This window comes from Planococcus citri, chromosome 5 (genome assembly GCF_950023065.1).
Source record: "Planococcus citri chromosome 5, ihPlaCitr1.1, whole genome shotgun sequence".
Classification (NCBI taxonomy): domain Eukaryota; kingdom Metazoa; phylum Arthropoda; class Insecta; order Hemiptera; family Pseudococcidae; genus Planococcus; species Planococcus citri.
In genome coordinates this window covers 20,042,706-20,070,560 of record NC_088681.1, presented here as the reverse complement: position 1 = coordinate 20,070,560, position 27,855 = coordinate 20,042,706, and the positions used below count along the sequence as shown (strand labels likewise).

At 34.3% G+C, this 27,855-nt stretch overlaps 5 protein-coding genes across 5 annotated transcripts in view; all 5 read left to right on the top strand.

Annotated features, from left to right (window-relative positions):
* Positions 1-87: 87 nt before the first annotated feature.
* On the top strand, positions 88-7,328 carry LOC135849542 (gastrula zinc finger protein XlCGF57.1-like). The gene is made up of 6 exons (XM_065370066.1): positions 88-1,288; positions 1,375-1,575; positions 1,659-2,122; positions 5,610-5,900; positions 6,013-6,417; positions 6,533-7,328. The coding sequence occupies exons 1-6, from the start codon at positions 1,209-1,211 to the stop codon at positions 7,018-7,020; spliced, it is 1,929 nt and encodes a 642-aa protein (XP_065226138.1). The 5' UTR covers positions 88-1,208; the 3' UTR covers positions 7,021-7,328.
* Positions 7,329-11,874: 4,546 nt separating this feature from the next.
* Positions 11,875-14,624, top strand: LOC135849543 (oocyte zinc finger protein XlCOF6-like). Its single transcript, XM_065370067.1, has 6 exons — positions 11,875-12,014; positions 12,101-12,530; positions 12,617-12,892; positions 13,009-13,302; positions 13,404-13,808; positions 13,916-14,624. The coding sequence occupies exons 2-6, from the start codon at positions 12,299-12,301 to the stop codon at positions 14,431-14,433; spliced, it is 1,725 nt and encodes a 574-aa protein (XP_065226139.1). The 5' UTR covers positions 11,875-12,014; positions 12,101-12,298; the 3' UTR covers positions 14,434-14,624.
* A 105-nt stretch (positions 14,625-14,729) lies between these two features.
* Positions 14,730-18,711, top strand: LOC135849544 (zinc finger protein 235-like). Its single transcript, XM_065370068.1, has 4 exons — positions 14,730-17,185; positions 17,267-17,557; positions 17,652-18,054; positions 18,159-18,711. The coding sequence occupies exons 1-4, from the start codon at positions 16,813-16,815 to the stop codon at positions 18,181-18,183; spliced, it is 1,092 nt and encodes a 363-aa protein (XP_065226140.1). The 5' UTR covers positions 14,730-16,812; the 3' UTR covers positions 18,184-18,711.
* Positions 18,712-20,086: 1,375 nt separating this feature from the next.
* Positions 20,087-27,855, top strand: part of LOC135848335 (zinc finger protein 845-like) — a 39,780-nt gene continuing 32,011 nt past the window's right edge. Inside the window, exon 1 of the mRNA XM_065368233.1 lies at positions 20,087-20,639. Within this exon, the coding sequence (XP_065224305.1) occupies positions 20,560-20,639 (80 nt within the window). The 5' untranslated portion in view covers positions 20,087-20,559. The remainder of the gene's footprint in view (positions 20,640-27,855) is intronic.
* LOC135849540 (zinc finger protein 678-like) lies at positions 23,706-27,703 on the top strand. Its single transcript, XM_065370064.1, has 9 exons — positions 23,706-23,955; positions 24,041-24,241; positions 24,324-24,783; positions 24,873-25,157; positions 25,283-25,585; positions 25,682-26,029; positions 26,111-26,407; positions 26,509-26,913; positions 27,014-27,703. The coding sequence occupies exons 3-9, from the start codon at positions 24,633-24,635 to the stop codon at positions 27,481-27,483; spliced, it is 2,259 nt and encodes a 752-aa protein (XP_065226136.1). The 5' UTR covers positions 23,706-23,955; positions 24,041-24,241; positions 24,324-24,632; the 3' UTR covers positions 27,484-27,703.

Here is a 27,855-nt window from a genome sequence, read left to right as displayed (position 1 = left end):
GGATGGGTGCCAGTTTTTTTTAAATTTCAAAAGCTTGTGACGATGTCAAAAGTCAGGGTCAACGGTGTTTTAATTGTAAAATTAACGTACGGATAATTAACCGAGAATAGTCACACTTCGCGTAGGTACGTTTGTATTTTCAGTGTTCCAAGGGTACTTGGATGATGAATTAACACGTGAAAAGATCGTTTACTTTGTATGTTGTGTTGAATAGATTTATTTTATGTGAGAAAGGAATAACGTGAGGATGTCTGTGTAGATCCTTTCGATCAGATTCCATTCTTGGTAGCCATTGTGGTGTATACGAGTTAGATAGATCTGAAAAATAGAAATTTGGAATGATGATCGATATAGGTCATAGGTAGCTGATTTGTAAATATACAGGGTGTCCGGATATTAATTAACGAAGCTAAAAAAAAATATTTCTGAATAATGGTCTTAATATTAAAAACATGTAATGAAAATTTCAGATTTTTCAGTACATATCGCAGAGCTTGGATCACGAGTGGACGAACAAAATCAAAAAATGTTATTGTGACGAATTTTCTATCTACAAAATTGAAGGGGCAAACTTGATTCAAAATTTGCAAGTTTGTTGTGCTCTAGATTTTGAAAATTTAATCGTGTTTGTGCCTTTAATTTTGGAAGGGAGACAATTTGCCATACCTAATAACTTTTTTTGTTTGCCCATTTGAGCAATGGTCGAATTTTATTGAAGTCATTTCATTCAATGAAACAAGTATTTTCTCATTATCGTGTAAACTGAAGAAAGCACCCCATTTTTGAGCAGAAATGTACCAATTTTGAAAAATTTGCCAAAAATGAGAAAAAGTTTGGATCATTCAAGTCACCTCAGTAACTCAATTGGTACCTATGTACATATTTGAATGAACGAACAAAAAAAGTAATTGTGACAAAAGGGGACCAGGATTGTTTATGCACATGTCGCATCTGGTACTTCATCAGCAAGTTATCAGCTGTTCTTCCTGTTGGTATATCGCCATATGCGACAAGGTTTTTTCCCAACCATGTTGATGGTGGTGGTAAGAAATAATAACAGAGGCCGATTTCATTCCGAATTATTTTCCTGGAATTCAAATCATAAAAATTTGGGAGAAATTCTCCTCTATCTAGTGAGTGATAATTGAGTAGATTAGCAGGTACCTCTGAACTCTTTGTCAAATATCAAAATCAAAACATGCAGCATAATGAAGTACATTTACAAATATGAAGACTCAATGCGTCAATGTGAAACTTTACTCACAGAAAATATCGTTAAACTCTGCAAGTAAGTAAATATATGGATACCTTTTTCATTATTCAAAGTCAAACTGACCATTTCTAATGATTAATTGACATGTATTTCATCAACAGCTATTCCATGTGTCTAGTACAGTCACCCTCGATTTCATCATCCGAGTTCACTGAACGAGTTAAGAAATACGAAATTATGAAGAAGAAACTCAACACAGCTCAAGAAAATATTACTACGTTAAAATCAGAGTATAACGACTTAACTCTGCACTGTTTGAAGTTTACCTTATCTGGGATTAATTTTAAACAAGAGTTTTTCAAGTGAGACCATCTCAATTTTAAAAATTTTACCATTATCAACAATCAGTACCAACGACTTGACCCGCGTTTATTTTGATTTTCAGCTACTTAGCTCGCCAAGAGACATTAAGATCGAAATTCATCGAAACTATCAACGAATGCAAACATATAAATTCGTGTTTGGATGACATTCTACGGGACTGTTCGAATGAAGCATTGAGCGAGAGTTCTAATCAAAATACATTGAAACGTGGTTGTTTGAATACAGCTGTTCGATTTGATTTGTCTTCAATTCCCAAAGTATATGTTTTATTGCCAAAACTCGATTGGGACTATGGTGATTCTCTTACTTCGGATAGTCACAGTCTCAAGCCTAATTCGTTTTCAAACGAGCACGATGAAGAGTTGTGTACATCTGCAGCTGCTGCTTCTGCTTCCAAATCGCGGGAAGTTTCATCTTCAGATTTAAATAGCGATGTAGCTGTGAAAAAATGCAACCTAACGACCGTTTTAAAAAACAAGAAACAACTGAAAAATTTGCTCTCTTCGAAACGAAACGAAGCTCCTAGTAAGTTGCAAGTGTGAAGGTACAGTACCTACTTAATCGGTAACGGTATTGGTCTAAAGGGTAGGTCTAGGTACCCTCGATAAGATAGGCAAAATACCCTTAACCTCGGATTTCGATGAAACTCACACGGTATGTTTTGTATCTTCGAAAAATGATTTTGGGCCCATAGCCTGCTCCCCACCCCACCCCCCTCAGACAGAGGGGGCCAAAAAACGCGCTTTTAAGGGGAAAAATTCTGCATCAGCGAGTAATTGAGATACATCTATTCTGTAAACGAATATAGTTAGAGGATACATGGGGGTACCTCCCTGAATTTTTTCAGAATTTTTCATCGCATGGGGGGAGAAGGAGGGACAAAAGAAAACTTTAAATCGACATTACTCCGGAACGAAAAAACATGCCACAACGATTTTTTCGTCAAATATGTATCTTTAGGCCTACTTTCTATAGAAATCATCACCCGGCCATTTGGAGTGGTGGGTCAGGCTCAAAAGCTCAAAAAACTCTCAAAAAACCACGTTTTTTACGTTTTTCTCCAAAAATATGGACAAATGGCGGAAATTGAAGAGAACTAAGTTGTTCAGCGTGAAATTTCATCTCAGAATGTGTAATATTTGAAAATCCATTTATACCGCGTGATCGTAAAACCACACGCTGAGGGAACCTCTTGAGGTGTCCGCCTCCGATTTGAACGGGACCGCAATTTTTGGAAAGAGCATGTTCTAAAACCCCCAAATCCAAATTTTCAGCTGCCCAAGTTCATTTTTCGATTTTTGGCGAATTTTTTAAAATCCAAAATTAACTATTTTGGTGATTTATGCTTTTTTTTTTAAAAAAAAAAGTACGTACTTGATCAGTAAAAATGTTCAAAATGAGTCCCAAAACTGATATTAACCCCCCCCCATCCAAATTTTTACAATTTCCAACCATTCTGGAGCCTCCAGCGCGATTTTTCAATATCTCCAGAATTTTGAATTTGCTCCAGAAGGCATGAATATGAAGTTGGGTATAGCTAAAAATTGAGTTGTGTGTTATACTCGACCTGTTTAACGAATTTATCCACATTTGAGCCGATTCTGGTGCGGACACCTCAAGAGTGGTTTTTGACCAGCTTTTTTTCAAAATAAAAATAATTAAAAATCAAAAATTTCCCATTTGCGAGAAAATTTTTGAAATTTGCGGGAATCACAGTATTTTATCAGCAACTAACCCCACGAGGGCGAATTTCGCCATTTCCAGCTATTCTGGAGGATCCAGCGCGATTTTTCAATTTCTCCAGAATTTTCAATTTGCTCCAGAAGGCGTGAATATGAAGTTGGGCAGCTAAAAATCGAGTTGTGTGTTATACTCGACCTGTTTAACTAATTTATCCATATTTTATTCGATTCTGGAGCGGACACCTCTAGAGTGGGTTTTTGACCAGCTTTTTTCATAATCAAAATATCCAAAAATTGAAGGGAGGCCCAAGAAAGGCTGGAAGATCAAGTATAACACACAACTCGATTTTTAGCTGCCCAACTTCATATTCACGCCTTCTGGAGCAAATTGAAAATTCTGGAGAAATTGAAAAATAGCGCTGGAGGCTCCAGAACGGCTGGAAATGGCGAAAGTTGGATGGGGGGGGGGGTTAATATCAGTTTTAGGACTCATTTTGAACATTTTTACTGATCAAGTACGTACTTTTTTTTTTTAAAAAAAAGCATACATCACCAAAATAGTTGATTTTAGATTTTCAAAAATTCGCCAAAAATCGAAAAATGAACTTGGGCAGCTAAAAATTTGGATTTGGGGGTTTTAGACTATGCTCTTTCCAAAAATCGCGGTCCCGTTCAAATCGGAGGCGGACACCTCAAGAGGTTCCCTTGTGAGAAGTATTTTTGCTTATGTCAAGAATCAAAATAGCTGAAAGGGTATTCCTGGGTGAAATAGGTGAAATGCCCCTGTTCTCAGATTTCTGAAACTTTGATGAAACATTGTTGGGTACCTTTTAAAAAAATGTTGGAGCCAAAAAAATTCCCCCCACCGCACCTCTCTTGCTCATAATAGCGAAAAAACACATGGGGGGAGGGAAATCATGCTTCAACGAGTTTTGAAAAAAAAAATTCTGCACTCAAAGTATATGGAGGAGACAGTATAATGAAAGTACATACATATTTTGAGATTCTGTTTTACTGAGCGATTGAAAATTTGCAAATCTTTTTTTGGTGGGGGGGGGGGGGGGGGGTATTAGAAGTTGGTGTTTTGAAAATATTTTCTTCGCAAATGTTTCGCTATAATGACGAAAAAATATTGAAAGATATATTTCTGAAACTGAGGAAATATTTTGGAACGCTGTGACGCCAATATTTTACGTTTCAAAAAATCAAGAAAAATTGCAAAAAATTCCTAAATTTTTGGTAATTTTTCTAAATTTTTGAGTTTTTGAAGATGGCTTACCTGGAGGGAAAATTTGAAAAAAAAATACCAATTAAGTATAGTACTCATGCAGATGTATTTTTTAAAATAAAAATTTTATTTTGTCAATATCTTCCCCCTGTGGAGCGAGTCAATAATTTTTATAAAAATATTCACGTTGCTCGAATCATATTTTCTTCAAATATTTTGAGTGAATACAGTTTTTTTTTCAAAACTCGTTGAAGCATGATTTCCTCCCTCCCCCAAGTGTTTTTTCGCTATTATGAGCAAAGGAGGTGCGGTGGGGGGAATTCTTTTGGCTCCAACATTTTTTTTTAAAAGTACCCAACAATGTTTCATCAAAGTTTCAGAAATCTGAGGACAGGGGCATTTCACGTATTTCACCCAGGAATACCCTTCGCCAGCTATCTTGATTCTTGACATAAGCAAAAATACTTCTCCACGTGTAGTTTTACGATCGCGCTGTATAAATGATTTTCAAATACACATTCTGAGATAAAATTTCACGCTGAACAACTTGCTTCTCTTCGATTTCTGCCATTTGTCCATATTTTTGGAGAAAAACGTAAAAAAACGTGGTTTTTTGAGAGTTTTTTGAGCTTTTGAGCTTGATCCACCGCTCCAAATGGCCAAGTGATGATTTCAATAGAAAGTATACCTAAAGATACATATTTGACGAAAAAATCATTTTGGTATGTTTTTTCGTTCCGGAGTAATGTCGGTTTAAAGTTTTCTTTTGTCCCTCCTTCTCCCCCTATGTGATAAAAAATTCTGAAAAAATTCAGGGAGGTACTCCCATGTATCCTCTAACTATATTCGTTTACAGAATAAATGTATCTCAATTACTCGCTGATGCAGAATTTTTCCCTTGAAAAGCGCGTTTTTTGGCCCCCTGTCTAAGGGGGGTGGGGTGGGGAGCGGGCTATGGGCCCAAAATCATGTTTCGAGGATACTAAACATACCCTGTGAGTTTCATCTAAATCCGAGGTTAAGGGCATTTTGCCTATCTTATCGGTAGGTACCCTTTATAAAAAAAAGAGAATTTGTTTTCATTTTTTTTATTTCTGATCAGATCTCAGCCAATCGTTGGTGTGCAAAATTTGTCATCAGAATATCAGTACCAAAGGGAGTATGAAAAGACATATGTTTTTGCACGAAGGTTTAAAACCATTCGAATGTGCCAATTGCAGTAAATCGTTCGCAAGAAAGCGAGATGTGAAGTCACATATATTTTCAATCCATATGCCCTATCAAAGCAGACCATATAAATGCGATACTTGCAGAAAATTTTATTCAACTTGGAGCCATCTGAATCGGCACAGATGCTCAGCAACACTAAAGAATCATTCCACACATATTTCAGGTATACCTACGGAGAGGTAAGCTTACAAGTGCTCGCCAAATTAGTCTTATTGTAGGTAATTTATGAGTTGTTAATATTATATTTTCGTTTCTTTTTGTTGTATTTGCATTAGATCGTCGCCAATCTCTGACCTGCAACATTTGCGGTGGACATTTCAGTCTCCGAAGTGATCTCAAAAGACATATGTTAATTCATGAAGGTGTGAAACCGTTTAAATGCGCTGAATGTGGGAAATCATTCAGAAGAAAATCTCATATGAATGAACATATCCGTGCATATCACTCTCCATATCACACCCGACCATATAAATGCGACATTTGTGGAAAACGTTTTGTAGCTCAGTTCCATCTAAATACTCACAAACGCCTTGCTGGACATTATCGCTCTTCAAAATTATCCAAATTTACATCTGCAGATGTAGATGATGGTGTAACTGTTGAGGAACGAGACTCAACTATTGTTTTGGGTGCCAAGAAAGTTAGAAAATTGGTGTCATCGAAACGAAAGAAAAACTCAAGTAAGCTACATACAACACATACATACAAATGGTGGTTTATATCTTCATTGATCTCAATTTATTAGCTACAGATTAAATTATCAAATTTTATTTCTTTTTATTATATTTGCATTAGATCCGAGCCAGTTTTTTGTTTGTAAGGTTTGCAGTCGGAATTACAGCAAGCCGGCTTATCTGGAAAGACATATGACTTCGCATGAAGCTTCGAAACCATTTAAATGCGCCGAATGTGATAAATCCTTTGCAACAAAATGTACTCTGAAGCAACATATAATTCTGATGCACATCAATGATCAGAGGTCTCTTGACCCTCAGTATTATTACTGCGCGCATTGCAATTATCGAGGCCAATTCAAGGAAAGCTTGGTTTATCATATCAAGAGGCACCATATATCAAATTTAAGTCTCGATGAATTTAGCTGCACCGTATGCGGAAAAACATTTACACAAATGGGTCATAGGAAAATTCACGAGCGAACAGTTCATGTTAAAGAAAAATGTTTCTGTTGTACAAATTGTGGAAAAAGATACAAGTACGATAGAGATCTTGCACAGCACTTGAAACGTGAACAGTGTAAGACTCAAGTAGTGCATAGTACATAGTATGAATGATATTTTCTCCTCAGTGAGTGTAAGATTGCCCTCAAATTTTGTTTGAATTTTTGAATTTTTGATGCTGCAAATAAACAAATTTAGAGCCATTTTACAGTATGTATTTCATTTCTTAATGTCGTTTTTCATTTTGATTGATGTAAGTACCTATACCTACCTCCTAAGTGTGTTCAATTTTAGTTATCATACCTAAATTAGTAATTTTAATTATTGATAGATTTTAATATTCCTTATTTCAATTCACGTTAGATATTGCACTGTTGGATCGTCATTAATTAAATTTGTTTTTCATTTTATAAGTATTTTGTTTTGTTGAGTACAGAATAATATGGGTGTGTGCCTATAATGGTAGATATGGTTTTCAAGTAGAGATGATAAATTTCAGGAAATTTATTTTTTGGAAACTTTCAGAAACTTTCGGAAACTTTCCGGAAACTTTCTGGAAATTTATTTTTCTTCAATGAATGAGGCACCCCATACCTGTTTTTAACAAATGCCAGTTTCAAAATGTTATTGGTCAACTACAAACTGATGAATTTCCAATAATTCTGTTTTTTTCATTTATTCTCATATTTTCTGCAATAAAATGTCATTTGTGTGGTGTTTTATGAATTAAAAAATGTGACCAAGTTCAAGAATTCAACGATTACTTCACAAAAAATAAAAAACTGCACCAGAAAAACTCTAAAAGAAAAAAAAATGCAGGGATGTGAACCAAAATTTTCAACTGGAACTGGAACTGGAATAAACCAGAACATTTTCGAGGAAATAATTTTCAATTTTTTATCCAATTAGCTTTTACTGAAATCAAAACAAAAATTGGGATTGGAACCCAAATTTGAAATTTTCATTTCTCTAACCATAAGCTTGTAACCTTTGAATAAATTTGGTTAATTATGGCCCATTAAATTGCGACAATTGAGACAAATATTGCCATTTTCTCTCATTGGTCATTGAATAATTTTTTTTGTTTAAAAAAATTGATTCTTGAATCATTGACAATGCATATCTTGAACTTCTTGAAGGAGACAACTAATTATAGGTATTTGTTTTTGAAAAAATGTGCAGTATTTTTTTAAATTTCAAGAAATTGTCTCAAAATGGTTCATCCACACTTCCACAGGTTTATTATTGTTACACCTGTTGAAAAAATGATTCCAAGTCATACACATACGTGTATTTCGAAAATTTCATTCAAAAAATTTTCTAAAAAACCAAGAAAAACATATTTTATTGTTTTAAATGTCATAATCTAGTGGTGTTTGTTTACTGTTTACAAGCATTTCCTTATTATGAATAAAAATTCTGAACTCTGGTGAGCGTTTTGGTGAAAATTTATAAATTTCATAAATTTCCATGAAAATGGAAATTTAAAAATTTGAAAGTTTCCGGAAAATTTTCTGAAAAATTTCAAGAAAGTTTCCGTTGAAAGTTTCCTCTCATCTCTATTTTCAAGTAAGTAGATATACAGCTCAAATTAATTTCGCCTAGGAAAATCTCGACTTCTGTTTTGGAAAAGAACATTTATGCAACCTGAAACCCCCATAACCAAAATTTCAGCCAGCCAAATTAATTTTTCATTTCTGGTGAATTTAAAAAAAATTAAAATTTGATTAGGTATTTTTGGCGAATAATGCCTTCAAATTAAAAAAAAATGTGACGTATATTTATTCAAAGAACATGGTCGAAATTAGTCCTGGAACTATCATCAATTCAGTCAAACCAAATTTCGCAATATCCGGACTGAAATCGCCCATGAAAATTGAGCCAGGAAAGAATAATTATTGGAAATTATTGAAATTATAGTTGATTTTTTGTCCATTTTAGCGAGTTTGAAGTTTGAAAAAACAAAATTTGTTTATTTTTTGATGTAGAATTAATACCTATCCGCATTTATTTTTTTCATGGCGATTTTTTGAAATCATTTGTAGCCCCTGGTGAGAATTGAATTTTGGCTCTCGCTCAAGCATAGTTCTTAGACTTGAAAACGTAATTTTGCCATTATTAGCCCCTTCAATTTTTAAAATAGGCAACTCAACTAGTCTGCTCAATTACACTAGGCAACGGCATATTTGTTTTCGGGTCGAAAATGGGCTTAATCGATAGTTTAGACCCTAAAACAAAAAACAGAGTGAGGTTTTTCAATTTGAGTTGTTTTTGTAGTCAGGAGAGATGATCAAAGTTGCAAAAATGGCCGTTTTTGCCCTATTTCACGAGTCTGTGGCGACATCAGTATCATGTTTCCAAAAAAAACAAGGTCATATTCGGATTCTACGCACTTTTTTAAGTAAACATCTTTACCGGATTTTTGATTTTCGAACATTCAAGCGCATACGGAAGATTTTCGTTTGTAACACGAAATTTTTACTGCACGAGAACCTCGCCCGCGCGAACACGGTTCCGCGCCACGATTACATCGTGGAGTAACGCCAGCGTCGCGCGCTCCGAGTTTTAAAATTATGTTACAAACAAAAATCTTCCGTATGCGCTTGAATGTTCGAAAATCAAAAATCCGGTAAAGATGTTTACTTAAAAAAGTGCGTAGAATCCGAATATGACCTTGTTTTTTTTAAAAACATGATACTGATGTCGCCACAGACTCGTGAAATAGGGCAAAAACGGCCATTTTTGCAACTTTGATCATCTCCCCTGACCACAAAAACAACTCAAATTGAAAAACCCCACTCTGTTTTTTGTTTTAGGGTCTAAACTATCGATTAAGCTCATTTTCAAGCCGAAAACAAAAAAAAGGTCAAAAATTGTTGCCTAGTGTTATTAACCTTCACAACAGCTGTGTTGTTATTTGTTCAGTTGTTGTTAACAGTAGCCGCTAGCCGAGTTCTTCTAAGTTCTCTCAGAAAATCAAATCATATAAAAATGTAAAATATGAAAGAATTCTCTTCTATCTAGTCACTAGTGAAAATCAGTCTGTACGTCCTATAGCTATTCTGTTCTCTATTCTATCAAAATATCAATATCAAAAAATACAACATTATGAAGTATATATACAAATATGAAGACTCAATGCATCAGTGCGAAATTTTACTTACAGAAAACGTTGTTAAACTCTGCAAGTAAGTAAATTATGGATATTTCTTATTAAAATTGTCCATTTCGTATGATTAATCGGCATATATTTCATCAACAGCTACTCCATATGTCGATGGTGTTGTGGATAAAAGGCCAAACTGTTTTTTTTTTTCCAAAGGGCAAATCTGTTCTCGGTCATTTTGAGTAAATACGAAAGGGCCAATCTGCATTTTTTTACATGAAAGTATAATCCAAAACGGCGAAACTGAACTATTTTTTTACTTTTTTTTTACATTACAGACCACTACAAATTTATCTTTGATGGCCAGTAATTTAAAAAAAATTGCAAATGTACCAAAATGATCTCAGAAAACCCAGACCTACGAGTAAACAAAATAATACGAGGGTGGATTAAAAAGTATCGCCAACAGTGCTCTGGAGGAGAGCCTATATGGAGGTACGAGTATTTTGAACCAAATGAGCGCTCATTTTATAGCTTGAAGTTTTAGGAAGACGGTGGTGTGTTCAGTTTTTAGATACCTACAACTCGAAAAAATGTTGATCGTATTTGAAATTTTTGAGAAAAGTTATTCGGTTGATGGGGCTGGAGTATCGTACATTGCGGTCTAGTAGCAAGTCTAATATCTATATCAAGCAGTGTGTGCAATCATTTGATAGTCCAAAGCCTCAGGAACACGGCGGTGTATTCAGTTTTTTTTGTTTGACTTGTACAAATATTCTTGAATGAATTCAACGAGATCATGGTATAGCTAAGTGATGTTAATTTTCACTAAAAAAAAAACGCCCAAGTCACTTTGGACATGTTCAACATTGTTACAACATGTTGTACAGAAAAACTAAATACATCACCATGTTCCTGTAACTTCAGACTACAAAATTACTGCTCATGCAGCTTGCTATAAGAATTAGTCTCGCCGGTAGAGCGCAAAGTGTACCTACTTGTGTATCCTGCATGACCTGAAATTTTTTCCTCGGCCCATTCGAAGGCCTCCAAAATTTTTTCTATAACTCATAAAGAAAAATTAAGCACATCATCGTGTACCTGAGACTTCAGGCTACAAAATCACAACTTCTTTCTCAATAGAAATGAAATGAGGAAGGATCGAGATGACGGATTTGCTAAACTATTTGAACCTGAACCAAAGACCAAAAATTCAGGTAATTTGAGTACGCTGTATAAGTATTTGGCATTATTTGGACACATTTGAGTAATTCTGTTGGTTTTTCTAGAAATTAAAATATCAAAAGAGCCTCAGGAAACGAATTTTATCCGTCAAAAAAAAGAGTTCATTCTGAAGATGATTAAAAAAGATACCAAAGCTCGAACCTTCACTGATGACTGATAACAAATCGATTTCACCCCTACATACAATATTAGACTATATGAGCTTTCATTTCGCGGCCGAATATTTCCCATTTGCTAAGCATTTGCCATTTATCAACAACAAAACATCTATTATTTTTTGCCAAATTTATCAGATTGGCCCTTTTTTTCATGTTGAACCTGTAGGTTGAACAAATACAAAAGGGCCAATCTGTCCACTCTCGAACTATTTCATCATTATAAATTTCTCAAGCTAGAAAAAATATTATCAGTGGATAATAATGGAAAGCGAATGAGTTGCCTTCATCAAAAAAATTGATACATCGGCCAAACTACTCCTTAGTACGATGATATGACACTTTCGAGTTTAGAATGCAAGTTGGAAACTCAGTTTGGCCTTTTATCCACAACACCATCGATGTCTACAACAGTCATCTTCGATTTCATCATCCGAGTCCACTGAACGATTCAAGGATTACGAAATTATGAAGAAGAAACTCGACACAGCTCAAGAAAATATTGCTACGTTGAAATCAGAGTATAATGATTTAACTCTACACTTTAAGAAGTCTACCTCATCAGGAATTAATTTTAAAGAAAAGGTTTTCAAGTAAGGCTATCTCAAGTTCCAAATTTCAACATTATCAACAATCAGCTAGTACCAACAATTTGACGTATGTTTATTTTGATTTTCAGCTACTTAGCTCGCCAAGAGACATTGAGATTGAAATTCATTGAAACAATCAACGAGTGCAAACATATAAGTTTGCGTTTGGATGATATGCTACAGGACTGTTCTAATGAAGCATTGAACGAGAGTTCTAATCAAAATACATCGAAATGTTGTCTTTCGAATACAGCTGATGGATTCGATGCCGAAACTCGATTGGGACTATGGCGATCCTGTTACTTTGGATAGTCACAATCTTAAGCCTAATCCGTTTTCAAACGAGCATGCTAAAGAGCTGTGTACATCTGCAGCTGCTGCTTCTGCTTCCAAATTGCTGGAAGTTTCATCTTCAGATCATGAATAGCGATGTAGCTGTGAAAAAATGCAACTCAACGACAGTTTTAAAAATCAAGAAACTGAAAAATTTGCCCTCTTCGAAACGAAGTGAAGTTCTTAGTAAGTTACAAGTGTGAGGTAATCGGGAATTAGTCTAAATTTATTTAACAAGAGAATTATTTTCGTTTATTTTTATTTCTCATCAGCTCCCAACGAATCATTGGTGTGCAAAATTTGTCATCAGACTATCAGTACCAAAGGGAATATGAAAAGACATATTATGTTTTTTCACGAAGGATTAAAACCATTCGAATGTGTCGATTGCAGTAAATCGTTCGCAAGAAAGCAAGATTTGCAGTCACATGTATTTTCAATGCATATGCCCTATCAAAGCAGACCATATATATGCGATATATGCAGCAAATTTTATTCAACTCTGAGCAATTTGAAGTATCATAGATGCTCACCACAGAAAGTTTCGGGTATGTAGATAAGTTTACAACTTTTACAAGCCCCTAGTAATTATCAAGTATGAGGTAATCGGTATTGGTCTTTTATAAACAAGAGAATTATTTTCGTTTATTTTATTTCTCATCAGATCTCAGCCAATCGTTGGTCTGCAAAATTTGTCATAAGAATATCTGTAACAAAGACCAGATGAGAAGACACATGTTTATGCACAGAGGTTTAAAACCTTTCGAATGTGCCGATTGCGGTAAATCGTTCACAAGGAAGGCAAATGTGAAGTCACATATATTGTCAATGCATATGCCCTATCAAAGCAGACGATATAAATGCGAAATATGCAGCAAATTTTATTCAACTCGGAGCAATTTGAAGTATCACAGATGCTCAACAACAACACTAAGGAATCATTCCACACGTGTTTCAGGTATGTATAAGCTTACAAGTGCTCGCCGAATTGCTCTTATTTGTACGTAATTTATGCGAGTTGCTCATATTATATCTATTTCTTTTTTGTTGTTGCATTAGATCGTCGCCAATCTCCGGTCTGCAAAATTTGCCTTAAACGTTTATGTCGCCGAAGTGATCTCAAAAGACATAGGTTAATGCATGTAGGTCTGAAACCATTTAAATGTGCGGAATGTAGTAAATCATTCAGAACAAAATATGAAATGGACCGACACACTCGTCAATGTCACGTACCCTATCGTACCCGACCGTATAATTGCGACGTTTGTGGCAAACGTTATGCAGCTCAGTTTCATCTAAATGCTCACAAACGCCTTGCTGGACATTATTGCTCTTCAAAATTATCCAAATTTACGTCTGCAAATGTAGATGATGGAGTAATTGTTAAGGAATGTGTCTCGACTAATGTTTTAGGTGCCAAGAAAGTTAGAAAATTGGTGTCGTTGAAACGAAAGAAAAACTCGAGTAAGCTATATACATACTACAAAATATGGTAGTTTAATCTTCATTGATCTCAATTTATTAGCTGATTAAATTATCAAATTTTATTTCTTTTTATTTGTTTGCTTTAGATCTGAGCCAGTTTCTCAGCAAGCAGGCTCATCTGGAAAGACATCTGATTTCGCACGAAGCTACGAAACCATTTAAATGCGCCGAATGCGATAAATCCTTTGCAAAAAAATTTACTCTGAGGACACATATAATTCTGGTGCACATCAATGATGAGAGGTCTCTTGACTCTCATTATTACTGCGCGCATTGCAAGTATCGATGCCAATCCAAAGAAAGCTTAGTTTATCATATCAAGAGGAACCATGTATCAAATTTAAGTCTTGATGAATTTAGCTGCTCCATATGCGGTAAAACATTTTCTGATAGTTTTCATAGAAGACGTCACGAGCAAACAGTTCATGTCGAAGAAATCTGTTTCTGTTGTATGAATTGCGGTAATCTATACAAGCGCGACAGTAGTCTTATAAGGCACTTGGAACTTGAACGGTGTAAGGCTCAAGTAGTGCACATTAGTATGAATAATCTTTTCTCCTCAGTGACTGTAAGATTGCCCTCAAATTTTGTTTTGAATTTTTGATCCGGCTAATAGGCAATTTTAGAGCCATTTTACAGTGTTTCTTAATGTCGTTTGTTTTTCAATTGATTGTAGTACCTACCTACGTCCTAAGTGTGTTCACTTTTAGCTACGGTATATTTTAATATCATTATTTTATTCACGTTAGATATTGCACTGTTGTTGTTAGTAATTAAATTTGTTTTTTATGTTACAGGTATTTTGTTGTGTTGAGTACCTACAAAATAATATGGGTGTGTGACAGTGTGCCTGATATGGTAAATATGGTTTTCAAGTAGCTAGCTAGAGGTACAGCTCAAATTAATTTCACCAGCAAGGAAGATCTCGATTTCTATTTTGGAAAAGAACATAACCTAAATCAGCCTTCCAAATTGATTTTTCATTTTTGGTGAATTTTAAAAAAATTAAAATTTGATCATTTTTGGCGAATATTGCCTTCGAATTCAAAAAATGTAATGTATACTTATTCGGCGAGAATGACCGAAATTAGTCCTCCAAATTTCACAATTTCTGAACATTCTCAACATTTGATTCTGGAGTCTCCAGTGCAATTTTCGATCGCTCAAGAATTTTACTGTAGAGTCCAGAAAGTGTGGATATAACTACATACCAATTTGGACAGTTGAAAGTCGATTTGTTGTCTATCCTCGACCTTTCTAGAGGATTTATCGTTAATTGAGCGGATTTATGGGGGGGGGGGGAGGGAGCATCACAAGTTCGTTTTTTGACTAGAATATTTATAAAGAAAAAAATCCACGAATCTGTTTTTTTTCTCATTTTCTGAAAATTTGTACGTATGACTGATTCTTGTCTACCAAGACTAAAACCAACCCTCCTCCCAATCCAAATTTCGCAATTTCGAGGTAAAAAAATCCATGGTTGCAATTTAAAATTGTTGCGAAAATAATACCTATTCTGAAGAATTTCTATAGGAATTAGGAATGGATTTGATTTGTACGTTTAGTCGTTTATTACCTAGATTTATTTCTACATGAACTTATTTGGTCAGAGACGGGAGGGAAGGGGGAGTGGATGGAAAAATAAATTTTTCAGGGTTCACTTGCAGAGTTCTGAAATGAATTTTTGGATTTTTGACGAATTTTTGAAAGTTAAAAAAATCCTGTAAAGCTGATTCGAGGGTGATTTTCAAACTTTTTTATAAAATATAAATTTTTTGAACGAAGTGAACGAATACATACCTACGTATTAATAATTTCTTCAATTCAACTCCCACACATCATCAACTACCAGTTTTAGGCCATTCTGGAGCTTCTAGCGATTTTGTTATGTTATTCTACCGAAATTTTAAACCGCTCTGAAAAAAAATGTAAAAAATGATTTTCAGCAGCTGGAAATCGCCCATGAAAATTGAGCCAGAAAATAATATTGAAAAATTGAATTTTTCATGACTTTTCTTGCTAATTTGTGGTCACTGAGGTCAAAAATGTCGTCCAAGTTGAACCTTGATTTCTGATTTTTGAAAAAATGCGATATTTTTCAAAAAAAAATGGAAAACAACTTTTCCTAGATTTTTTGGAAAATTGAAACAATAGGGGCGTTTGAGGACTCTCCAGCAAGTTATAAAACCTCCAATTGCTTAAAAATCTCAAAAATTCTTCGAAGAATTGAAAAGTTTGCTTAAAATTGACGAAAAATTCGCGAAAATGTCTGAAAAATAATTGCAATGGGGAAAAATTCACTTACCTATTCAGTAAAGTTATTTCTCAATTTTTTGTAATTTTTTTCAGGTAGAATGAAAAACATTGAAAAAAAATCATCAAACTCTTTAAAAATTGCATAAAATTGTGAAAAAACTGATCAACATCTCTGAAAAGGTTACTCAATTGATGGAATGGAAAAAAGCTTTGAAAAAAATGGACACGATTAGTGAAAATTGCCCCTTCAATTTTCAAAATAGGCAACTTAACTAGCCATATGCTCATTCCATGTTGTCATTTTTGTGAGTGATAAGAAATGATAACAGAAGCAGGGGTTTTTCTCAGTTTTCTGGAAAATTTAAATCATAAAAATATGCTAGAATTCTCTTCTATCAAGTGAAAATCAGTCGGTACGTTTATACTTAGCTACATATTCTGTTCTCTACTCTATTTATTGTAAAAAAATACAACATTATGAAGTATATTTACAAATATGAAGACTCAATGCAAAACTACCACACCCTTGTACACTAGTATATAAGCTTGTAGACTTGGTTATTTTGTTCAATAGTGATTTAAGCCTGATGATGAACACTTGGTGTTTGAAAAGCTTTGCACTAATAAATAGTAAAAACTGAGAAGCAAGAGTTATTTCTTCCTAATCTAACAAACTTCTCGCTAAAAGGTTCTTTTTACCTTTGATTTAAGTTTGTGTTTGGATGATATGCTACAGGACTGTTCTAATGAAGCATTGAACGAGAATTTTGATAAAAAGACATCGAAACGTGCTCGTTCGAATACAGACGATGGATTCGATTTGTCTTCAATTCCCAAAGCATATGTTTTATTGCCAAGACTTGATTGGAACTACGGCGATCTTTTTACTTTGAATAATAACAAGCTCGAGTCTAATTCGTTTTCAAACGAGCATGCTGAAGAGTTGTGTACATTTGCTGGTGCTTCTGTTACCAAATCACTGGAAGTTTCATCTTCAGATTTGAATAATGATATAGCTGTGAAAAAATGCAACTCAACGACCGTTTTAGATACCAAGGAATTTAAAAATTGGGCTACTTGTGAACCTAATGAAGCTCCTAGTAAGTTGCTAGTGTCAGGTAATCGGTATTGGTCTCTTATATACAAGAGAATTTTTTTCATTTATTTTTGTTTCTCATCAGATCTCAGTCAATCGTTGGTCTGCAAAATTTGTCATAAGAATATCTGTAACAAAGACCAGATGAGAAGACACATGTTTATGCACAGAGGTTTAAAACCTTTCGAATGTGCCGATTGCGGTAAATCGTTCGCAAGGAAGGAAAATATGCAGTCACATATATTTTCAATGCATATGCCCTATCAAAGCAGACCATATAAATGCGATACTTGCAGCAAATTTTATTCAACTCTGGGCAATCTGAATCATCACAGATGTTCAGCAACACTAAGGAATCATTCCAAACAAGTTTCAAGTATGTAAGCTTACGTGTGCTGGCTAAATTAGTCTTTTTGTAATTTATGAGTTATTTATATTGTTTTCGTTTCTTTTTGTTGTATTTACATTAGATCGTCGCCAATCTGCCGTTTGCGACATTTGCAATAAATATTTGAGTCGCCGTAGGGATCTCAAAAGACATATGTTAATTCATGAAGGTCTGAAACCATTTAAATGTACTGAATGCGATAAATCATTCAGATCAAAATCTAATATGTATCAACACACTCGTCTATATCACACTCCCTATCACACACGACTATACAAGTGCGACATTTGTGACAAACGTTATGCAGCTCAGTGTGAACTAAATGCTCACAAACGCCTTACTGGACATTATTGCTCTTCAAAATTATCCAAATTTACGTCTGCTGATGTAGAGGATGGTGTAACTGTCGAGGAACGTGACTCAAGCTATTTTGGGCGCCAAGAAAGTTGGAAAATTGGTGTCATCGAAACGAACGAAAAACTTGAGTAAGCTACAAACTACAAAATATGGTAGTTAATCTTCATTGATCTCAATTTTATTAGCTGATTAAATTGTCAACTTTTATTTATTTTTATTTGATTTGCATTAGATTCGAGCCAGTTTTTCGTTTGTAACTTTTGCGATCGGAATTTTAGCAAGCGGGCTTATCTGAAAAGACATTTGATTTCGCATGAAGCTTTGAAACCATTTAAATGCGCCGAATGTGATAAATCTTTTGCAAAAAAAGATCATGTGAAACGACATATAATTCTGGTGCACATCAATGATCAGAGGTCTCTTGGCTCCCTTTATTACTGCGCGCATTGCAAGTATCGATGCCGAATCAAAGAAAGCTTAGCTTATCATATCAAGGAAACCCATGTACATATCAAGTTTAAGCTTTGCCCTTGATGAATTTAGCTGCACCGTATGCGGTTGCGTGAATAATCTTTTTCCAGATCACTGTAAGATTGCTCTCGACTTATTTTTATACAGCAAATTTACAGCGATCTTACAATATTTTCGTCGTTTATCAATTAATCAATGTACTTCCTATGTGTGTTCATTTTTAGCTATTTTATTATCAAATTAGTGATTTGAATGTTTTTTCTAGATTTTAATATTCCTCATTTCAATACATATGTTACCTATTGCACTGTTGACATCGATTAATTTTTTTTTCATTTTATAGGTTTTTTGTTTTGTTGAGTTCAAAATAATATGGGTGTGCCTAAGGCTAGGTTTTCAAGTACGATAGGTATAACTCAAATTAATTTCACCCGGGATCATGTCGACTTCTCGAAGTTTCCATCCCCCTAAAGTACGTATTCAGCTCAGCTGTTGCGCTATGCCCAAACCGAAAAATTTTATGGTTGTAATTTCAAATTTTAGCGAAAATATGTTATGTAAGTACCCGTATTCTAAAGAATTTCTGTAGTGTAATGGAGTTGATTTGTATGTTTTTGTCTACATTTATTTCTATATGAATTTATTTGGTCCAAGAAGGAAAGGAAGGGGGCGTGGATGAAAGAATTATATTTTTCTGGGTTCACTTACGTCGTCGTCGTATCAGCCGGTTTCTAGCGTATCTGATAGTTTCTCTCAGGGTCTTACAGGGAGTCGAGTTGGCTGGTGAGTTTGTTGTTAATATCTGCGATCGTTTCCTCCCTCTTGTCGTTCTGCCTTGAATTTCAGAGTTCTGAAATAAATTTTCGGATTTTTGTGAATTGAAAAAAAATCTGATCAAGTTGATTCGAGGCTGATTTTCAAACGTTTTCAATAAAATATGAAGTTTTTGAGCAAAGTGAACGAATATTGATAATTTTTTCAATTCAGCTCCCACACATCAACAAGTAGGTACTAATTCATCTCCGGTGTCACATTGCCCCGATAATGCTTCTTTCTGCCGAAAATTTGTCATTTTTGGGATTTTGGACTCATGATGAGCTGGAAAAAAGTTGTCGAATTTTGCATTTTTAATGACAATTTCAAATTTCTGACTAATTTGAGGTCGCTAAACCTAAAAATGACGTTCATTTTTCAATTCAACCCCGAATGGGTCAGAAAAGGTAATTTAAAAATGTATAAAATCGTGAAAAAATTGATCAACAATTTTTAAAGGGTGTTACTCAATTAAGGGAGGAACGCTTTAGAAAAGTTGTAGATAAAAATGGACAAAATTGGTGAAAATGTTTGTTTTTAAAATTTTTTAAGCATTTGACGCAAAAAATGTTACGAAATATCGAGAAATTTGCATTGAATTAACATAAATTTAGATTTTATTTAAGAAATAAAAACACTACCTACGTATATGAATAATATGAGCATTGAGCATCATTTGAATGATTAGAATAATTCAAACATTTCATTTTCCCCTCATTTTATTTTCGATGCTTTTTTTCAAAATCAAAATTGGTGAAGTTTTGCCAACGCAAGCGACAAGCCAACGGCGCTAACGCGAAGCACGTGGCTCCTTCAATGCATGAAATAGGCAAGCCAACCACCTGTTGTTACCTAGAGATTTGTTGGAATAAGAGTCGTTTTGAGCATCATTATATATATCGTTCGTTGTGAAAATAGTTGTACTCGATTATTTCTATGTTGTAAAAGTAGGATGTTCGAGTATTCGTTTTGTATCGCTCATGGAAGACGTTTCTCGTCTATTTTATATTAATTATAAGTTCGTTTTACGTCTACATTATGGCGTTTATTATATAAATATATCGATAAAATGAATGTGCGTTCTGTTTAATGTCGTTTCTAATTATCGTACTATCGAAGAAAAGATCCACGAACGAGTATACCCCCCTCTGTTGCACAACAAGATTGTTAGTGATAATGATAAGAAATGATAACAGAAGCCGATTTCTTCTTTTGGACTTTGAATTCAAATCTAATTCACTCAAATCCTGAAAAAAATAGTGAGAAAATTCTCTTTTATCTAGTTAAAATCAATTGGTACCTTTAGCTGTTCTGTTCGGTCATCTATCAGTATCAAAAAATACTACATTATGAATTATATTTACAAATATGAAGACTCAATGCGTCAGTGTGAAACTTTATTTACAGAAAATATCCTTAAACTCTGCAAGTACGTAAATATAAACATTTCATTATTCAAATTGACCATTTCGAATGATTAATTGACACATATTTCATCAACAGCTATTCTATGTGTCTGCTGTCCTCCTCGATTTCATCATCTGAGTCCACTGAACGAGTTAAGGAATACAAAATTTTGAAGAAGAAACTCGACACAGCTAAAGAAAGTATTGCTACGTTAAAATCAGAGTATAATGATTTAACTCTACACTGTACAAAGTCTACCTCATTTGGAATTAATTTTAAAGAAACGTATTTCAAGTGAGACTATCTCGAATTTCAAATTTCACCATTATCAACAATCAGATCCAACAACTTGACGTACGTTTATTTTAATTTTCAGTTACTTAGCTCGCCAAGAGACGTTAAGATTGAAATTCCTCGAAACAATCAGCGAGTGCAAACATATAAATTCGCGTTTGGATGATATTCTACAATATGACTGTTCAAATGAAGCATTGAACGAGTGTTCTAATCAAAATACATCGAAACGTGGTCGTTCAAATACAGCTGATGGATTTGATTTGTCTTCAATTTCCAAAGTATATATTGTATTGCCGAAACTCGATTGGGACTATGGCGATCCTCTTACTTTGGATAGTCACAATCATGAGTCTAATTCGTTTTCAAACGAACATGCTGAAGAGTTGTGTATAGCTACTGCTGCTTCTGCTTCCAAATCGCTGGAAGTTTCATCTTCAGATTTGAATAACGATGTAGCTGTGAAAAAATGCAACTCAACGACTGTTTTAGAAACCAAGAAATTAAAAAATTTGCCCTCTTCGAAACGAAATGAAGCTCCTAGTAAGTTGCAAGTGTGATGTACTCTACCTACTTAATCAGTATTGGTCTAAAACTTTCTTTTTGTTGTATTTACATTAGATCGTCGCCAATCTATTGTTTGCAACATTTGCAGTAAAAATTTCAGTCGTAAACTTTATCTCAAATTACATTCATTAATTCACGAAGGACTGAAACCATTTAAATGTGCTGAATGCGATAAATCATTCAGAACAAAACATAATATGAATAGACATACATGTCACACTCCCTATCACACCCGACCATATAAGTGCGACATTTGTGGCAGACGTTATACAGTTCAGTGTCATCTAAATGCTCACAAACGCCATGCTGGACATTATTGCTCTTCAAAATTATCCAAAACGTCTGCAGATGTAGTTGATGGATTAAATATTAAAGAACGTGACTCTACTACTGTTTTGAATGCCAAGGAAGTTAGAAAATCGGTATCATCTAAACAAAAGAAAAACTCGAGTAAGCTACAAACTACAAAAATGGTAGTTAATTTTCATTGATCTTAATTTATTAGCCGATAAAATGAATTATTAACTTTTATTTATTTATTTTTTTGATTTGTATTAGATTCGAGCAAAGTTTTCGTTTGTAACGTTTGCGATCAGAATTACAGCAGGTGGTATCATCTGAAAAGCCATATGATTTCGCATGAAGCTTCAAAACCATTTAAATGCGCTGAATGTGATAAATCCTTTGCAAGAAAACATAGTATGAGACGACATATAGTTATGATGCACATAAATGATCAGAGGTCCCTTACCTCTCAATATTACTGCGCACATTGCAATCATCCGTCACAATCCAAAGAAACCTTAGTTTATCATATTGAGAGGCACCATGTATCGAATTTAAAGTCTCAATGAATTTAGCTGTACCATATGCGGAAAGACATTCAGAAAAAGGAATCTCAGAACAAGGCACGAGCCAAAGGTTCAAGTAGTCTTGCAAAGCATTTGAAACTTGAACAGTGAAAGCTGCAGTAGTACATTTGTATGAATAAATGATCTTTTTTCCTGGGTGACTGTAAAGTAGCCCTCCACTTTTACATATGTACATATTTTAATATTGCAAATTTACAGCCATTTTACAATAGTACCTCGACCTCCTAATTGCACTGTTGTCATCATCATTAATTACCTAAATTTGTTTTTCATTTCATAGTTTTTTTCTTTTGTTATGTACAAATTACAAAATAAAATGGGTACCTAAGTATGCCTAATCAAATTAATTTCACCAGGGATCATCTTGACTTCTCGAGGTTTCCATCCCCACTTCTTCAGATCGAATGCTCTAACTCTCAGGTACATGCAAAAATAATATACCTACAACCTACTCTAAAGAATTTCTGTAGGAATGGATTTTGATTTGTACGTTTTCACCTACATTTATTTCTACATGAACTTATTTGGTCAAAGAGGGAAGGAAAGGTGGAGTGGAGTGGATGGAAAAATTATTTTTTGGTATCTGGCTTGCAGAGTTCTAAAATATATAAATTTTTGGATTTCTCTAACGAATTTTTGTAAATTAAAAAAAATTTGATAAACTTTTTTATTTTTATAAAATATAAATATTTTGAATTTTGAGCGAAGTGAACGAATATTACATAATAATTTTTTTAATTCAGCTCCCACGCATCAACAAGTCAACAACTACTGATTTTAGGCCATTCTGGAGCATTTAGCAATTTTGTGATGTTCTCCAGAAATTTCAAATCTCTCTGTAAAAAATGGATTTCAGCACCTGGAAATTGCCCATGAAATTTAAATTGAAAAATATTATTCAAAAATTGAGTTTCTTATTTTTTCTTGCTAATTTGAGGTCACTGAGCTGAGTACAAAAGTGACGTCCCAATTGATCATTGATTTATGAAACAACAAAATCAAATTTGCAAATCTCTAAAAATTCTTCAAAAAATTGAAAAATTTGCCTAAAATTGATGAAAAAATTCTCGAAAATTTCTGAAAAATGATCGCAATAGGTAATAATATTATGGGGGAAATATGTATTCACGTAAAATTAGTAGGTAGGTAAGTAGTGATGAGAAAATTGTACGAAAATGATTGAAAAAAAAACATCAATTGAGGTGCAAAATTCGGTGTTTTTTTTAAACATTTTTGAGCTCAAAAAAGTGCAGTTTTCGAGTAGAAGGAAGCTTCGTCCGCACTGAATTTCCTGTGGCAATTTGTGAATTTGCGAAGCACGTGGCTCCTTCAATGCATAAAATAGGCAAGCCAACCATCTGTTGTTCAACTTAGAGGTTGTTAGTGATAAGAAATGATAACAGAAACCGATTTGCGTATGAAAAAAATTGCGAGAGTGAGAGAATTCTCTTCTATCTAGTGAAAATCGATTGGTACCTTTAGCTATTCTGTTCTGTCATCTATCAGTATCAAAAAATCTAACATCATGGATTATATTTACAAATATGAAGACTCAATGCGTCAGTGTGGAACTTTATTCACAGAAAACATCCTTAAACTCTGCAAGTACGTAAATAGGAACATTTCATTATACAAACTGACCATTTCGAATGATTAATTGACATACACAATATATGTATTTCATCAACAGCTATTCCATGTGTCTACTGTCATCCTCGATTTCATCATACGATGAGTCCTCTGAACGAGTTAAAGAATACAAAATTTTAAAGAAGAAACTCGACACAGCTCAAGAAAGTATTGATAAGTTAAAATCGGAATATAATGATTTAACTCTACGCTTTATAAAGTCTACCTCATTTGGAACTAATTTTAAAGAAACGTATTTCAAGTGAGACCATTTCAAGTTTCAAATTTCACCATTATCAACAATCTGTACCAACAACATGATGTACGTTTATTTTGATTTTCAGCTACTTAGATCGCCAAGAGGAGTTGAGATTGAAATTCATTGAAATAATCAGTGAGTGCAAACGTATAAGTTTGCGTTTGGATGATATTCTACGCGATAGTTCTAATGAAGAATTAAACGAGAGTTGTAATCAAAATACATCGAAACGTGGTCGTTCAAATACAGATGATGGATTCGATTTGTCTTCAATTCCCAAAGCATATGTTTTATTGCCAAAACTTGATTGTGGCTATGCGGTGATCCTTTTACTTCGGATAGTCACCATCTTGAGTCTAATTCGTTTCCAAACGAACATGCTGAAGAGTTGTGTATGGCTACTGCTGCTTCTGCCTCCAAATCGCTGGAAGTTTCATCTTCAGATTTGAATAGCGATGTAGCTGTGAAAAAATGCAACTCAACAACCGTTTTAGAAACAAAGAAATTGAAAAATTGGGCTTCTTCGAAACAAAACGAAGGTTCTAGTAAGTTTCAAGTTTGAGTAATCTAGCATTGATTTCAAATTTTTATATGATTTATTTTCATTTCTTTTTATTTATGTAATTTTCATCAGATCTTAGCCAATCGTTGGTCTGCAAAATTTGTCATCAGAATATCTGTAACAAACGCATGATGAGAAGACACATGTTTTTGCACGAAGGTTTAAAACCTTTCGAATGTGCCGATTGCGGCCAATCATTTACAAGGAAGGAAAATATGAAGTCACATATATTTTCAATGCATATGCCCTATCAAAGCAGACCATATAAATGCGATATTTGCAGCAAATTTTATTCATATCAGAGAGATCTGAAGAATCACAGATGCTCAACATCTACAATACCAAAGAAAGTTTCAGGTATGTAAGTTTACAACTTTTACGAGTACAAGTACAGGCCGAATTTGGTCTTGAGTATTGTAATTTATGAAATGTGTATTTGTAATATTTTCGTTTTTTTTTTGTTGTATTTACATTATTATTAGATGGTCGCCAATCTCTCGTTTGCAACATTTGCCATAAACATTTCAGTCACCAACAAAGCCTCAAAAGACATATGTTAATTCATGAAGGTGTGAAACCATTTGAATGTGCTGAATGCGGTAAATCATTTAGAAGAAAATATGATATGAATCAACATATCGGACAATATTGCTCTGCAAAATTGTCCGAATTTACGTCTGCAGATGTAGATGACGATGTAACCATTAAGGAACGCGATTCAACTACTGTTTTAGAGGCCAAGAAAGTTGAAAAGTTAGTGTCATCGAAACGGAAGAAAAACTCGAGTAAGCTATAAAGTACAAATACTGGTTGATATTCATTGGTCTCAATTTATGAGCTGATTAAATGACTAACTTTCGTTTCTTTTCATTTGATTTGAGTATTGAACGAGAGTTGTAATCAAAATACATCGAAACGTGGTCGTTCGAATACAGATGATGGATTCGATTTCTCTTCCATTCCCAAAGTATATGTTTCATTGCCAAAACTCGATTGGGGCTATGGCGATCCTCTTACTTCGAATAGTCTCCATATTGAGTCTAATTCGTTTTCAAATGAGCATGCTGAAGAGTTTTGTACATCTGCTGCTGCTTCTGCTTCAAAATCGCTAGAAGTTTCATCTTTAGATTCGAATAACGATGTAGCTGTGAAAAAATGCAACTTAAAGACTGTTTTTAAAACCAAGAAATTGAAAAATTGGGCCTCTTCGGAACGAAATGAAGCTCCTAGTAAGTATCAAGTATGAGGTAATCGGTATTTGTCTTTTATAAACAAGAAAATTATTTTCGTTTATTTTTATTTCTCATCAGATCTCGGCACATCATTGGTGTGCAACATCTGTCATCAGAATATCGGTAACCAAGACCAGATGAGAAGACACATGTTTCTGCACGGAGATTTAAAACCTTTCGAATGTGCCGATTGCGGTAAATCGTTCACAAGGAAAGAAAATATGATGGTACATATATTTTCAATGCATATGCCCTATCTAACAGTAAACATACCATATAAATGCGACCCTTGCAACAAATTTTACTCATCTCTGAGCGATCTGAATAAGAACAGAAGCTCAACAACTCTAAGGGATCATTCAACACAAGTTTCAAGTATGTAAAACATACAAGTGCTCGCCAAATTAGTCTTATTGTAGGTAATTTATGAGTTGTTAATAATATTTCCGTTTCTTTTTGTTGTATTTATGCATTAGATGGTTGCCAATCTCCCGTTTGCAACATTTGCCGCAAAAATTTCTGTAACCAAAGAAATCTTGAAAAACATATGTTAATTCATGAAGGTCTGAAACCATTTAAGTGTGCTGAATGCGGTGAATCATTCGGAAGAAAATTTGTTATGAATCAACATATCACTGAATGTCACACTCCCTATCACACTCGACCGTATAATTGCGACGTTTGTGGAAAACGTTATGCAGCTCAGTACCGTCTAAATAGACACAAACGCCTTTCTGGACATTATTGCTCTTCAAAATTATCCAAATTTACATCTGCAGATGTAGATGATAGTGTAAGTGTTATGGATTGTGACTCGACTACTGTTTTGGGTGACAAGAAAGTTAGAAAATTGGTGTCATCAAAACAAAAGAAAAACTCAAGTAAGCTACAAACTATAAATGGTAGTTAAGCTTCATTGATTTCAATTTATGAGCTGTTTAAATTATCAATTTTTATTTCTTTTTATTTGATTTGCTTTAGATCCGAGCCAGTTTTTTGTTTGTAAGGTTTGCAATCGAAATTACAGCACGCGGCATAGTCTGAAAAGACATTTGAATTCGCATGAAGGTTTGAAACCATTTAAATGTGCCGAATGTGATAGATCCTTTGCGAGAAAACATGATATGAAGCAACATATAATTGTGGTGCACATCAATGATCTGAGGTTTCTCGACACTCGTTATTACTGCGCGCATTGCAAGTATCGATGTCAATCAAAAGAAAGCTTAGTTTATCATATCAAGAGGAACCATGTATCGAATTTATGTCTTGATGAATTTAGCTGCTCTACATGCGGAAAAACATTTAAGCGACGGTATGACAGAAAAGTGCACGAGCAAAGGGTTCATGTCGAAAAGAAATGTTTCTGTTGTATGAATTGCGGTAATCGATACAAGCACGATAGTGGTCTTATAAAGCACTTGGAACTTGAACAGTGTGTGCTCGAGTAGTTCAGTATGAATAATCTCTTCTTTTTGGTGACTGTAAGATTGCCCTTTATTTTTATTTTAATACGGCAAATTTACAGCCATTTTACAGTGTTTTTGTTTGCTTTTCAATTAATCGATGTACCTCTTGAAACTGTGTTCATTTTTGCAGTTAGATATTCTTTATTTCAATTTGAGTTGGTTATTGCAATGGTGTCACTAATTAAATTTGTTTTTCATTTTATAGGTTTTTTTTTGTTTTGTTGAGTATAAAATAATATGGGTGTGCCTCATGGTACGGTTTTCATATGGGTAGGTACAGCTCAAATTAATTTCACCAAGGAACATCTCCACTCTCGAGGTTTCCATCCATCGATTGAATGCTCTAAAGGTTCA